The sequence below is a fragment of the Cyclopterus lumpus genome, chromosome 4, assembly GCF_009769545.1.
Source record: "Cyclopterus lumpus isolate fCycLum1 chromosome 4, fCycLum1.pri, whole genome shotgun sequence".
NCBI lineage: Eukaryota > Metazoa > Chordata > Actinopteri > Perciformes > Cyclopteridae > Cyclopterus > Cyclopterus lumpus.
In genome coordinates this window covers 18481462-18495382 of record NC_046969.1, presented here as the reverse complement: position 1 = coordinate 18495382, position 13921 = coordinate 18481462, and the positions used below count along the sequence as shown (strand labels likewise).

At 42.4% G+C, this 13921-nt stretch overlaps 1 protein-coding gene across 1 annotated transcript in view; it reads left to right on the top strand.

The window, feature by feature from the left end:
• fbn2b (fibrillin 2b) overlaps positions 1-13921 on the top strand; it is a 57853-nt gene that overhangs the window by 20114 nt on the left and 23818 nt on the right. Inside the window, exons 6-8 of the mRNA XM_034531567.1 lie at positions 3975-4172; positions 7381-7506; positions 11003-11128. Coding sequence (XP_034387458.1) covers positions 3975-4172; positions 7381-7506; positions 11003-11128 — 450 coding nt within the window. The remainder of the gene's footprint in view (positions 1-3974; positions 4173-7380; positions 7507-11002; positions 11129-13921) is intronic.

Genomic DNA, 13921 nt, shown 5'->3' with positions numbered 1-13921 from the left:
AAACAGGGCGATGCGATCATAAATTCCACAAGACGTGTGCTCAGTCTGCACACACCAACCAAACATGAACACACACATGCACAGAGGATAATTAGATGATGTCTTTATTTCTAAACAGGTGAGTAACAGTATGACGTTTAGAGTAAGTCCTCCAGCTGTATAAAGTCTAGAGAGGACATCCGGTTTTGAAAATAAACACACACACACACATACACACACACACACACACCCACAAACACACACACACACACACGCACACACACACACACACACACACAGGCAAGTGTGTCTCCATGTATATTTCTTCTCTTGATTCATTTGACCTGTTGACCTCTTGTCAAAGGGAAGTATGTATAAATGATAATAGCTTCATTTTTATGTGTTCAACTCATATTTCAAATGTCTTATCTTCCCAGACTTCTTCTCTTGGGGGTTCTTTAAATACTTCAGCAGTTATTAATGAATGTGAAATGGGATTTTTCCTCTTTTCTTTTGACATTGCTCGTTCCCTCTCAATGCCCCGAGCCCCAATCTCCCGATCCCACAGCTGGACGGGGTTGATGGGAAAATGTTTTCCCAGAAGGGTTTGCGTTCCAGACAGGATTAAATATTTTCTCACCTCAGTCTTTAAAGTATTTTATCTTCCTTTCATCCAACTTTCTTCAGAGCTTTGATGTTTGATCACATTATTTTTCTTTTACAATATTAGATTGTTATGGGATTGGCTTCACCACAAAAACGTCATCATATGTGAAGGGTCAGACCCTGTTAACATCCTCTGATATGATTTATGGTGACTGATCTAGGTGAAAGGTCACAAGTGCTTTAAGGAAACTCTGGGCTGAGTTACAGCAATTCCTTGAAACTTTTATGGGACGTGCTGATGTTTATGAACTTATAGCATTTTAAACTTGTTATAATGAGAAGACTCCAGTAAGTCTGTAAGTTATGAACCAAACCGGAGACATCTGGATGAGAGACTATTTAGGTGGATGAGAGGTATTTAGGGGTAAGGAATGAACAGCGACTAGAAGAGAATCTGGAGAATGTTTTTCATCTATTGAGCAATTTTAACTCTAATTAGTCCAAATGACTTCCGGATGTTGTCAGCAGGACCGAGTCCGGATGTTGGATTGCTCGCTTGTCCTAACCTGCCCAAGCCAACGGTTGCACATGTCCACTCACTTTACATAACAATCAGACGTGTATACCAAACAAAAGCCTGAACGTGTGCAAGAGCACACACATATATATATTTAATTTAGCGCACATGCGTAGTGTGCTGAACTTGGCTGCTGTGTGCTACTGTCTACTGTTGCTGATGATCAGAGTGTGGGAGAGTCCAGTCTTTCTTTTCTTAAATCAAAGACTGAAGGTTTGGAAGCACCATTCATTCTGTCCTTCCCCTTTTCTCATTTGTCTTCTTTCTTTCTTTCGTTTAATATCCATTGAGTCTGTTTTTCTGTTTGATTATTATTAACTTAATGATTAAATAGTGCAGGTGGCACCTTGCATGCTAGCCCCTGCCGTCAGTGTATGAATAGGTGAATGACAGGTATTGTTTAATTACTTTGAGTGCGCTCCACAAGTACAGTCCATTTACCATTTACATACATCTTCCTGCTGCCACTACCAGATGCTCAGGTCTGGACACAAACCCAGAAAACTGATGAGGTGACAGCAGGAAGGACTTATTATTAGAGTTTTCAGAGTTAATTAATAGAGTTAATAACATCAATGACTTACAGCCTGGGAGTACAAAAGCTTGTAGGAAATAGAAATAAATCCCCAAAATTGCTGGAACATTAAACACAGGAAGAACATAAATACTGGGAACCAGGAAGCGAGCGCTTGGTAAAAGGAGCGAAGAACAATGACAAACTGGCACAAGGAGAAAGGAGCACAGAGATTCAACACACAAGTAAAGGAGGGTGATGACGGCGACAGAGGACAGCAGGGCGAACACACAAGGCAGGAAGGGGAGTTATCTGCAGCAAAAGAGCTGGACAGTATCTAATAAAAAATAAAATAACACAACTTGAACAGACTTAAACACTGTTTAGAGTAATGTTTGCAGAAACTATAGTACCAAGCTGTTTTAGGAAAAAAGACTTGAAGCTATACATTTCTGTCTTCAGTGGGAACGATGGGCAGACAGTGTAGTGAAGGGATGTAAAGACAGGTTTGTTGGTTTGGGTCTTTTTATGGGATTTGCTGAATAAGAAAAATGTAAAATAACAGCAGTCTTATTCTTTAGGCTTTAGTATTGTATTCAATGTCAATTAGTATTTTGCCTCTGTGAGTAAAAAACATGAGTAAAAGCATGTGGTTTATGACTCACTCCTCCCGTGTGCCAACCTGGCAACATGTTGATGGAAGATCGAATAGTGTCTGATAGGCCGGCAAGGAGCGAGTAGAAGGCAGACAGACAGGAAGACCTGAAGCAGGCGAAGAGAAGACAGATGAGGGAGAACTGGCATGAGCCCCAAGCTGCCCTCTGCATGCTTACTTTGACCTACTTTCCTCTCTCGTTCTCTTTTTGTTCTTTTTCTTTCTGCGTCGCCCCCCCCCCCCCCTCCCCATTCTCTGTGATCCCCTTTTATGTAGCACAAGGAACCAATAAGTCTGCAGAAGGACTCCCACCATACACCACCACTGATTCCTATCTTCCCATGTCATCCCCTTCAGAGCTGAGCCGGCCGCTGTCTTTCCCCACATCTCATTGTCACCGCCATGGCTAGCCGACCGTGCAGCTCGTCTCTCTTGTGATCTAACGATCTACTTTCTTTTTTTAATCAAGGCAATATTAAGTTTGGCGCCACTGCAGAGGTTTTCTCCCACCAAGGAAGACATCATTAGGCTTTGACTAAAACAAACAACGTCATATGGTTTGAGCAAGAGGTCATTGTGAATCATTTGTGAGGTGAATTCACCGAGGTTATGCCACGGTAGGCGAGGCGATCACTGAAGACAGGGACAGTTCTCATCGTGTGTTTACGTGCAACATCTATTTGCTGAGCGCATTTACTTATCTTCACTGTTGTTGCCATCCTTTCTAAAACAATTTCAACACATCTGTCTTGACTTCCAAGAGGCATTTGTGTTACTTTGGTGTTATTGGCAACATGTGTTGTGTGACGTTGTATGTGTTCCTGGAAACACAAATGGGCATTGTCCTGAAGATATCATCCAGATGCATTCAAATATTATGATCATTTTTTGGAGTGAATGATTGGCACGGGGTGATTGTTATAGACGACCACACTGCCATCAGCTGCTTGTACTGTCACAGCGATGGACACAGGAACCAGCACTGTTCAGCCCACCAACTCCTAGTGAAAGTCCTGGAATGTGCTTCACTCAATCCAATTGGTTAGCTTATTATCACAGAGATTAAATGCATAGCAGTCATTCAAATCCTATTTCTAAATTCTTGTGGAAAGAAACAATCAGGGTGTGTTGTGCAGTTTATTCTGAGCAGGTTTAATAGGAAAATGCAAGAAATCACATGCTCTGACGTGAGCTGTTAGGCTGCTACCAACTCTCATATTGTTCTTCTTAACTCCTGGTAAAACCTGCTACTTGTAAATGCTGCTCATTGTGAACCGATTGTTGATTCAAAAACACTTGAAACAATTAAACTGTGAAGACGTGTTTAAAGGTCTGCTGAGTCACCTCTCTAAGATCATCCTCTAATGCTGTGCCAGTTTCTCTTTTTCCAACATCCATTCCTCCGTTTGCTGTTTGACTGAAATTAACAAAGAAGAAAAAGATCACTGACCTCGATTTTACAGGAAATATGCCTTCCCAAGAAAAAGAAGAACATGCTCAACTATGTACTTGATCTGGTTTCATTTAATGGCGTACCAGATGTGTTTGAGGAACTGAAACGCTGATTCGCTGATCTATTTAATCAATCAAAAGTGAAATAAGCCACTAACAAACAAAGGACTTTTGTCTCTTTCACTCCACAGACTACAGGACCGGGCCATGTTTCACCCAGGTGAACAACCAGATGTGCCAGGGCCAGCTCAGTGGAATCGTCTGCACCAAGACCCTCTGCTGCGCTACCATTGGTCGAGCATGGGGCCACCCCTGTGAGCAGTGCCCCGGACAGCCACACCCCTGCAGGCGAGGCTTCATCCCCAACATCCGCACCGGAGCCTGCCAAGGTCAGACCGGAGCACATACAGCCACATAGGTCTCTCTCTCTCTCTTTCTTGTACACACACCTGGCAGTACTTCTTTTTACCAGTGCTGAAGGAAGACACACACACACACACACACAATCAGACTCACGTACACAGCCAGAGTCACTATACTTTATCCGTCATCATCTCAGCTACGACTCAAGCCCACAACATCTCCTTGCTAGTGATAACAACACAGAAGGTGTTTACATGTACACAAGTACATGTAGGATGAGTACCGATACTTGTATTTTCTTGTTACGGTGTTATGCAGCAGAAGCTGTGTCATGCTATTTTACATCCTTTGTGCCGTATAGTAACACAAACAGAAACATTATAAGTGACAGTATACAGATACAAATATACAATACACAAGTATAACTAATTAAATGCATTGTGCAACATGTCATGTTAAAAGTGGTTTGCCTTGAGCCATTATTTGAGATGGATCTTAAAAGTAGAATATTTAGGGCACAGTTTGTCCAAGTGTGGTGCGCCTCACAGTCCCATCTAGTGGTGGCCCTGGTGCCAAAGCCACTGTCAGCCTTTTCACTGATTCATTAAAGGAGGTGGGGCAAGCCTATTCAAAGCCTTACTCGTGAAAAAAGCATTTTCTAAAATTATCATAGCTCAATGAATTATTTTTTTCCAGAAAGTAAAATGATGAAATTCAGTTTTTTAATGTATTTGTATGAAAAACTTTAAGGGCTTTCTTGATAAGTAATTATATTAATTCAGGTGTAGTTAACATTCAATAAGATTCAATTCAATTCAGTTTATTTTGTATCGCCCCGAATCACAAATTACAAATTATCCTCAGAGGGCTTTATAATCTGTACACATACGACATCCCTGTCCCAAAAACTTTCACGGGGAAAAAAGGGTAGAAACCTTCAGGAGAGCAACAGAGGAGGATTCCTCTCCCCGGATGGACAGATGCAATAGATGTCATGTGTACAGAATGAACAGCGTTACAGAGTTACAACACATTCAATGACTATGACAGAAATTTATAAATTATTTAAATGTGAGCTTATCCTCACCTTTCTTAAACCGCTATGCTCTATACACACTGCATCATGTCACCCAATGATATCTATCTGAATTCTAATGTGTGTGTATTAGACAAATCAAAAATACTTATAGCATTAATTGTGTAAACATATTCACTCAAGAATCAAGCCGCTCTGACTAAAAGGTCCACAAGGATGAGATATGGAGATTATAAAAGAGAAACTGAGGGAAGTATGAAGTTAAATTAACATTCCTGCTGCTGGTGTCCCAGAACCCCCTCAGACCAGACCAGACTCTCAAATAACCTATGGCCAGACTAAGCAATAAGACTGCATCAATATCTGACACATGTGGAGGTCGTGTCCCTTGTGAAATGAGCCCTGCCAGGGTCTTTGTTGCCTCAATCCAGCTTCTCTCACATGGACACACCCAACAGCACCCTGGGCAGATTGTGATGGTTGACGTATTGCTGGAGCCGTCACAGAGGGAGACTGTTTTTGTTCTGAAGCTCAGAGCACCTGGCAACACTTCAACAGTATCAGAGCTAGAAGAACATTAAGTTCATGTATTTTTGCTGGGAAGTTGCAGATTATAGCAAATTCAAGAGTTGTTTACCTTTACAATTGAAAGTTACACATGGTAGGCTTATACCAATACTTGTTAGATTTCATTGGCAGACATGTGACAGGGGCTTTTATTTGTTAAACGCCCGGTTTCAGACATCTGAATCCCTTCATCTAGCGATTCAGATAATAAACAAAAGAAGTGAAAGAAAAAGGCCATTCAGTCTGTTTCCAGGCTGGTACGTCGAGGTCTCTGTCTCAACGTAGGCACAAAGATAGCGGCGGTGAATATATGTGTACGGTCACATTGTTATTGTTTTTTGTCAGGAGCAAGTCATCTACCAACCTGTGCAGAATTGGGTGGCATGACCCATTTGTGTTTATGCAGATCGAGTGGCACGATCCTTTTTTGGGCTCTAGTTATAGCGAAGACACAGATTTATGTTTAGTTAGATGGCCAAAATAATGTTGATGTTTTAATTACATTTTTTACAAATTAATATGGATATATAATATAATATAATAATGTAAAACCACAATCCATCCAGCTATATGCGCGAGTGTAAAATGAGTTAGGTAATTCAGAAAGGTAACACATCTGGGATCAGTAACTGGTTTGTATTTAGCTTCACGACTTGGACGCGGCTGGTCATAATTTCGAGGTATGCCAGTGTGAGACACTCAATCATCTCTCTGTAACACATCTCCTCTCCTACTCTCTTTCACACTGTCTGTTTCTACTTCCTTCTCTCTCTGAATCTCTGTTTCTATCTTTGCTCCACACATGCACCAAAGACACCTAATCACTGGAGAGCCCAGAGCAACGTCTCTCTGGCAGAAGTACAAAGCACACCTGACCATGAATACAACTATGAGGATTGCATGCACTCCAGGCTCCACATCGGGTTGTTGGCTGGTAGATAATTTATTATCCTCTCAGCCTTTTTGGACAAAGAAGCAGAGATTGAACATATTCAAATTAATAGAAACAGGCTGTTATATATCTATCTATATATATATATCTATAAACTCTGTACCAATGTCTACGTGTGTCATACGTTCATATCTCCAGGCCATGGCACACATTGACAAACCTGTCAATCCTGCTTGGTGAATGTGGTGAATATAAAACCAATGTGCGTCTCCGAGTGTGCGTGGATCAGGATCAGAGATACCCACGGTTTCTTACAGGAACCCACCCTCTGACATGTGCCCAATACTGGGGAAAGTGACTCACGTTGAATGCTGGGAAAAACGTGCGTTTAAAAAGACGTTTCCTGTTGAAACAAGAGCTCAAATGGGACTTTCTGGAAGTGGTCTTAGACATCCCACCCGCTGCCAAGTTACGTCTCGCTTTTAATATGTAGAACAGAAGAATGAAGAACAGTGTTTTAGCGATGGTGTGCCAGAAACATGCTATAAAATGTGCTTTGAGCCATATAACTAATATAAACGTATATTTTTATAGAAATGTTTGATGCTAGTCTGAGTTTTTGGGGTTTGACTAACATACTTCATCTCTCTAATTAATAATATGCAGATGCCAGTCATTTCAGAACCTTTATCCTTTTCTGATTCGGCCTCTCACAAATGTCTTTCTGTCCTTCTCGTAGATGTGGACGAGTGCCAGGCGGTGCCAGGTCTTTGTGCCGGAGGTAACTGCATCAACACCGTGGGGTCCTACGAGTGTAAATGTCCTGCGGGCCACCGGCAGAGTGAAACAAGCCACAAATGTGAAGGTGAGTGGATTTAGCACAAAGACGTGTTTTAATAATGAGAGAACGAACCTGCCATCATGAGGACCGAGGGTATTAAAACGTTAAATTAAAATTAGAAAATGGATTCCGATTCGCCAGAGGATGAGAGTTAGGGGAAATATTAATAAAGGAGATGAAGCAGCATAGTTTGAATTGGGTTTCAAACACAGTTCTCACTGGAAAGAGATGGTTGCTGATCTGTAGCTGATCTTCTCAGGTCTTTATAGAGGAGATAAAAGAGGAGTTATTATAATCTTATATGTAGCAGTGAATGCAGCTGTCTCACGTCCCAATGGGAGTAAAAACTTAAATTGTTTAAGCATTGCACAATATATAAACTTTCCTGTGACTAATGCAGAGTGTGTAAACCCGTCCCCAATCCAAAGCAATCCAGTGGAACTTAAATTATATTTAGTTGACTTACTGGTGACACAGGAATGCACAATGCACTTTGTAATAACTTTGTGTGTGCTGGGACCAGTTTTCAAATCTCCACGGGCGTTTAAAAAGTGACAACATGTCCAGAGTTAAAGAAGTTTGGATGTGTGCACATAAACACATGCGCGCACACACACACACACACACACACACACACACACACACACACACACACACGCACACACACACACACACACACAGAGTGGATTCACATTACAATGTGTAGATTAGATGGAATTTAAACAATGCCCAGCCTAAACAGTCTGATAGTTAGCAGGCAGGGGTTGTGTCTGTTGGACTGATGCCAATGTGTTCGTAGTCTTTATGGAGGATTACAGAAAGCTCTTAAACAGTTTCAGACAGATGAAATGTAATCTACTGAACAAGGCCAAACTGGATATCGCAGCGTATCAGTGCATGAATTATCATCTAAATTCTCCTTTTATTACCTTATAGCATGACTGAGAGATGCACATGATACAGGAAGAAGTTCAGATTCATGGAAAGGAATTATCGTGACACATCAAAAAGTGATTTATGTCACAGTGAATGATAGAGGAAACGGGGAGGATGACTTCACTAAATCAGACCCAGTCTCAGTTGTGTTTTGGGTGAACGCCATCAACAGTTCAGGACTTACAGTCAGGAGAACGTGAGATGCTGAGCACTGCTCAAAGGCGTTGGGTGTGGATGTTTAAGCCACATTCCAGCACAGAGAGGCCTGAGCAGTTATACTACAAGGATGCTCTGAGACAAAGTCCAATCACAACCTTTCTACCCCCTCTGTGGTCATTTTCACCTTAGATTTCAGCCTCTTTCCAGCACTTTATGCACAGTGGAAGTTTTATTTTCTTCAGCAAAGGTGATCATGTTCAGAAGAAGACTAGAGCTGCAACTAATGATTCTTCTTGGTTAAACCCTGCGTTATTTTCAAATAAAGGTGGGTAATCTTTAAAAAAAAAGTCTGAAAATGTGAAATATGTTCTTTGCAGTTTCCCACTCGAGTTTTGCCTGAGAAACAACCACAAAAGAGAAAGAAGAGAAAGAGCTCAGTGTTTGTAAAGCTTGTAAAAAACAAAAGAACAGTGTGACGTGTATCTGAAGTGGATCGGCAGGAAACCCTTGTTTAGTGAAATCTCGGAAACAATCAGACCCGGTCCTTCGGGGGACTTTTATTGAAATGCTCTCCTCGCTAATGCACAAACTGGCCTCACTTAGAGCGTCCACAGTGGAGTTACTGAGGTTTTGGAGCAGTTAAGATAAAGTGCAGTTAAGATGTCATGGCCGTGTGATCGTTTCGGGCACAAGGCTCCTAGTTTAACGGCCTGCTTTTGGTTCAGACTGTGCTTAACAGTCTCTCCTTTTTCCCCTCCTCCTCCTCTTTCTCCTTTTTTTGTTTTTTGCTTCTCCTTCCATTTTCCTTCCATAAATATAGTCCTTTGGCTCAGAACCAGCTGTTAGTGCTGAACAAAGAAATACTTACGGCATCTGGGAGACTTTCTCATTACATGCGCGGACCTCCCGGTTGCTCTGACACTCGTGGATTGTCACGCACTCGTGCTGTACAAACACACAAACACACAAACAGTTTGACACATCAGAGGTTATATCAGATTAAGCAATGGAAACTGGTCAAATTAAACAAATACTTTATCTTTGTTTTTGGGGGAATATATTATGGGTATGTAGGCACAGTTGAACATGGCAGACTTGATGGCTCAGTTGTAGACATTTATCCGGGTGACACACATTTCCCTCCACACACGGTCGGTCCCAGAGCGCTACGCCTGCGGGGAGCGTAACGTCTGGCGTGTTGTTGTTTCTGCTGACACAAGGTTTATTTGGCGGGGCTTTTTACAGCCTCACCTAGGCCTTCTGCCACTGCTGTCAGACAGGAGTCAGCAGGGGGAAGAACAGCCTCTTAGAGTCCCACAGCAGGCAACACACATGGATGTCAGCTACACACTCCGAGAAAGACAAACAATAACACACCCTTCATTTTCCCAACTAAACGCACAGGTCACACACACACACACACACACACACACACACACACACACACATTACCTCATGCTCCACGTCTGCTCTGCTATTGCTGTAATTACGACCCGCAGTGGTGCAGTAATTACGTATGCACATAAATAAGCGTGACACATCATAAAAACCCCAATACCTTCTGGAACTCCACTTTGGGTTCCCCCGTCATGGAGCAATGAGGCGGCCCCCTCACACTGAATAATACAGCTTAATGCCATCATGAAGGTGGGCCCTGCCAAGCAGTGACCCAGGTACACTCAGCCATCGTACACATTCATGAGTCTAACCATGGCATGATTGAATAAGTTCAGCATATTCACTGTAACCTTGGCAGCTTTGTTGATTTTAATACGGCCATTAGTAGACTTGAAGCAATTGTGGATACCGCAATTGAGCATGTAATGCTGAGTGGTATTATACATATGTTTTGCCTTATAGCATAGCAGGTTTCCTTGTTATCCCCGCCCATATATTTGAGGTCCTCATAAGACTCCTTTGTTGGCTTATCGTGCTGTAGAACAAGTGGTCTTCAGTGGAACAATCACTTATTATGGTCGTTATGTCGAAATGTACTCTTTCCTAGTCGGTAAAACTACGATATAGAACTAAACTCTTGTGGTTGGTTTATATATAATTGGATTGGTTATCATATTGTGAGAGAGGTTAACCTGATACATAATACGTCAGAACTATTTTCACATCAGTTTCCTTCGTAGGAAACATTCATTGGTTAGTGCTGCTTCTGTTCTCTCACTGAGCTTTATGGTTTGTGGCTCACAAGCTTGAGTTTCAGCTTGAACAGAACACACCAGAAGTATAGCAATTCCACTTTGGCTGCAGATATATTTGATTTGCTTCATTATTCCTCATGGAGAAATGGTTGCTGCAGGGCAATAAAACATTTGTTACTTTGAAAAAAACCATAGTCCTGAGCTGGCGTGAGGCGTACTTGACAGATGTGTCCGGTGATGTGATGTGTATTTGTGATGTAACCGTGTTTTAGACATTGATGAATGCAGCACCATCTCCGGTGTCTGTGATGGAGGAGAATGCAGCAACACTGCCGGTAGCTACGTCTGCACCTGTCCACGAGGCTACGTCTCCAGCACAGATGGCTCCAGATGTGTGGGTGAGTCTCTCACACACACACACACACACACACACACACATACATATGCATGAACACTCTCATTTGAGCATTCCCCTACTCCCGGGTAGCTAAAAGCTACACATCTGGCCGCTAACTTCCCTCCCTCCATCACTGCTTCCTTTGAGTGGAGTCCTGATGAGTCAAACTGGCCTGTGGTCACCATGTGCAGACAAACACGTTTGCACGCATTGGCCTTGATAGCATTAATCGACTCTAATGTTAGTGCCCCTTTGACTCACACATGCTCATGCACATACAGTGCATACTTAACTGACATGTCCCATGAAACATGGCCAGGTCATAATGTATTCCTGCAAACCTCACCAATCATGGCAGCCACAGTGGAACACATCCAGGTGTTATGACATTATTTCAAGATTTCACCCCAAAGTCTGTTTCACCCTACCTGCATCACAGGTTCAGCTCAACTCTCCTCCAATAAGAGCTCTTGTAGCAAACTAAAACCTCTGGATTGGTAGAATTGGAAATACGTGGTTTTCTAGTAAACCCAGTGGGGGCTGATCTCACAGGTATGCTTCACTGTAACAGCCACAGGGTGTATATATATAAAAAAAGAGGAAGAAAATATCAATCAAATTGGTAATGATAGAGATAACAGTCAACATATGGAAGAAGAAGAAGAAGAAGAAGAAGAAGAAGAAGAAGAAGAAGAAGAAGAAGAAGAAGAAGAAGAAGAAGAAGAAGAGGATGAATAGGTGATGGGGGATGGGTTTGTTTTTCCTCAACAAACAGGTGAAGCATTGCAGAGGGGTGAAAGATACTGTGAGAAGGATCATTACAAATATGGTGCTAATGGCAACCTGGTGAGCATGTGCCTAGGTGTGCGTGTGGGAGAGAGAGTGGCGCTCCAATCAACCAATACAAAATGTTCTCCATCTGTCTTCCGTTATGCGTGACCAAATTGTTCTTTTTTTCCTCTTTCCACTGTTATCCCCTTTCGTCCTCTTTGCCCTGAAGAGGTATGTTGCTCTCTCTCTCTCTCTCTCTTCTGATTTCTCAAATGTTTCTCAAATGAGTGCTGAGTTGATCACACAAAGTCTCCTTTTCTTAGCTAACGGTTGAGTTAAATACAGTAGAAAGTCTCTCTGTTTACTCTTCAACTGTGCACGCTTCTATCTCTGTCAGGGTATTTCCTCTTGTTCCGTCTCCTCTGGCTGAGTGTTTTTTTGGTTTTTACTTTTAATCTGCAAAGTTCTCGCACTCTCATCCTTCTTATCTCTCCTACCGTTTCCTGTGGACTTTTTTTCCATCCATCCTCTGACATCTGGATCCTGCACAACCTTCAGTTGTGGTTTTTAGTTGCTGAAGAGAGAGAGAGCAAATAAAACAGGTGCCAGATACAACCTTAACATATCCTTCCTCTGTCTCTGTCCCACATCCAACATGGACAAGACTAGATTGGGAGGAGGCAGATGTCGAGATAAGTAAACCCAAACACAAGCTGACGAGACCGCGCCAGAGACCAAAACCGATGATCACACTTGAACAACAAACCTGGGCCTAGAAACTGGTGTCCTGCTCACATTACTGACACACTTTGACGCAGTTTCCCTCACTCTCTGATCTCTTCGCCTTTTTTTGTGGTCAGAGCTTAAAGTGAATTAAAGAGAGTACATTGTTTTCTATAGGGCTGATCTCTCGCCCTCGTGTTTTAAAAGCAGGATGTATATAGCTCTGGCCCTGGAGGCCAACTATGTGTGTTTTGTGGGATGTACAAAAATAAAGTAAGCCAGCCTCAGCTGTTGGGGGCTCTAATGCCCTGTCACACGGTGGAAGCTTAAAAACAAGAAGAAGACCTGTCCAGTCAGTCAGTCTGTAAAAACACCTCATCAAATGAAAGCATATGCTTGTCTAGTGGAGCCACACTAGCGAGCAAACCACGGTCTGGATCCAATTGAAGTCATCATCATCATCCTCATCAGCAGCTCGCCCCCCTCTCCGTTCCCTCCAACCGGCCTCCGGCTCCGTCATTCCTTCGGAATGTTTTTCAGATTGCATTTGTGTGTGTGTGTACATATTTTGTTCAAGCATAATGTGTATTTGTGCATGTTTTTGTGTATGTGTATGGGAATGCGTATCTGTGTGTGTGTGTGTGTGTGTGTGTGTGTGTGTGTGTGTGTGTGTAATTGTGTAAATGTGTGTACTGTACAATATGTGCTCCCAGACTAAGTGCCTCATGTTCTATCTAATTGGCAAGAATTGCTCCACATGGAACTGATTAATTCCAGACTCCTGGCTAATTAGTGTGCTAATCGACTTGCCCCCCCTTATTCTACTTTTACCCTTTTCCTCCCCCTTTTTAATGTAGATTCTATAATTCTCTTTCACACATGCTGCTCACTTTCTAAAATAATACTCACTCTAGCTTTTCTTGGTATTTTCCCTAAATACCCAGAAACCTCCTGACTTCCTCCTCTCCATTTACTCCTTACACACGATATTTGAACCTCAGCCCCCTTTCCTGCCTCATTGACCCTGACTGTAACAAATAAGACCCCCTTTTGGAGGCCCTTCAGATGCCTGCAGTTATTCGAGACCCCATGCAACCTTTCCCAATGCCAGCCCATAAATAGGCTTCCTCCCCAGCCATCATGGAAAGGCCAGGCCAGCCCTCTGACGAACAGCACTGCTGGTTTAAGAGCAGCGATTACCTGTAACATTTTCCCACACATAAAGCTGTGTCAGTAGTAAATGGGCTTAATTTGTGACCTGAAGTCCTGCATTTAAAGGGTAGTTTACACAAGGCTAAAA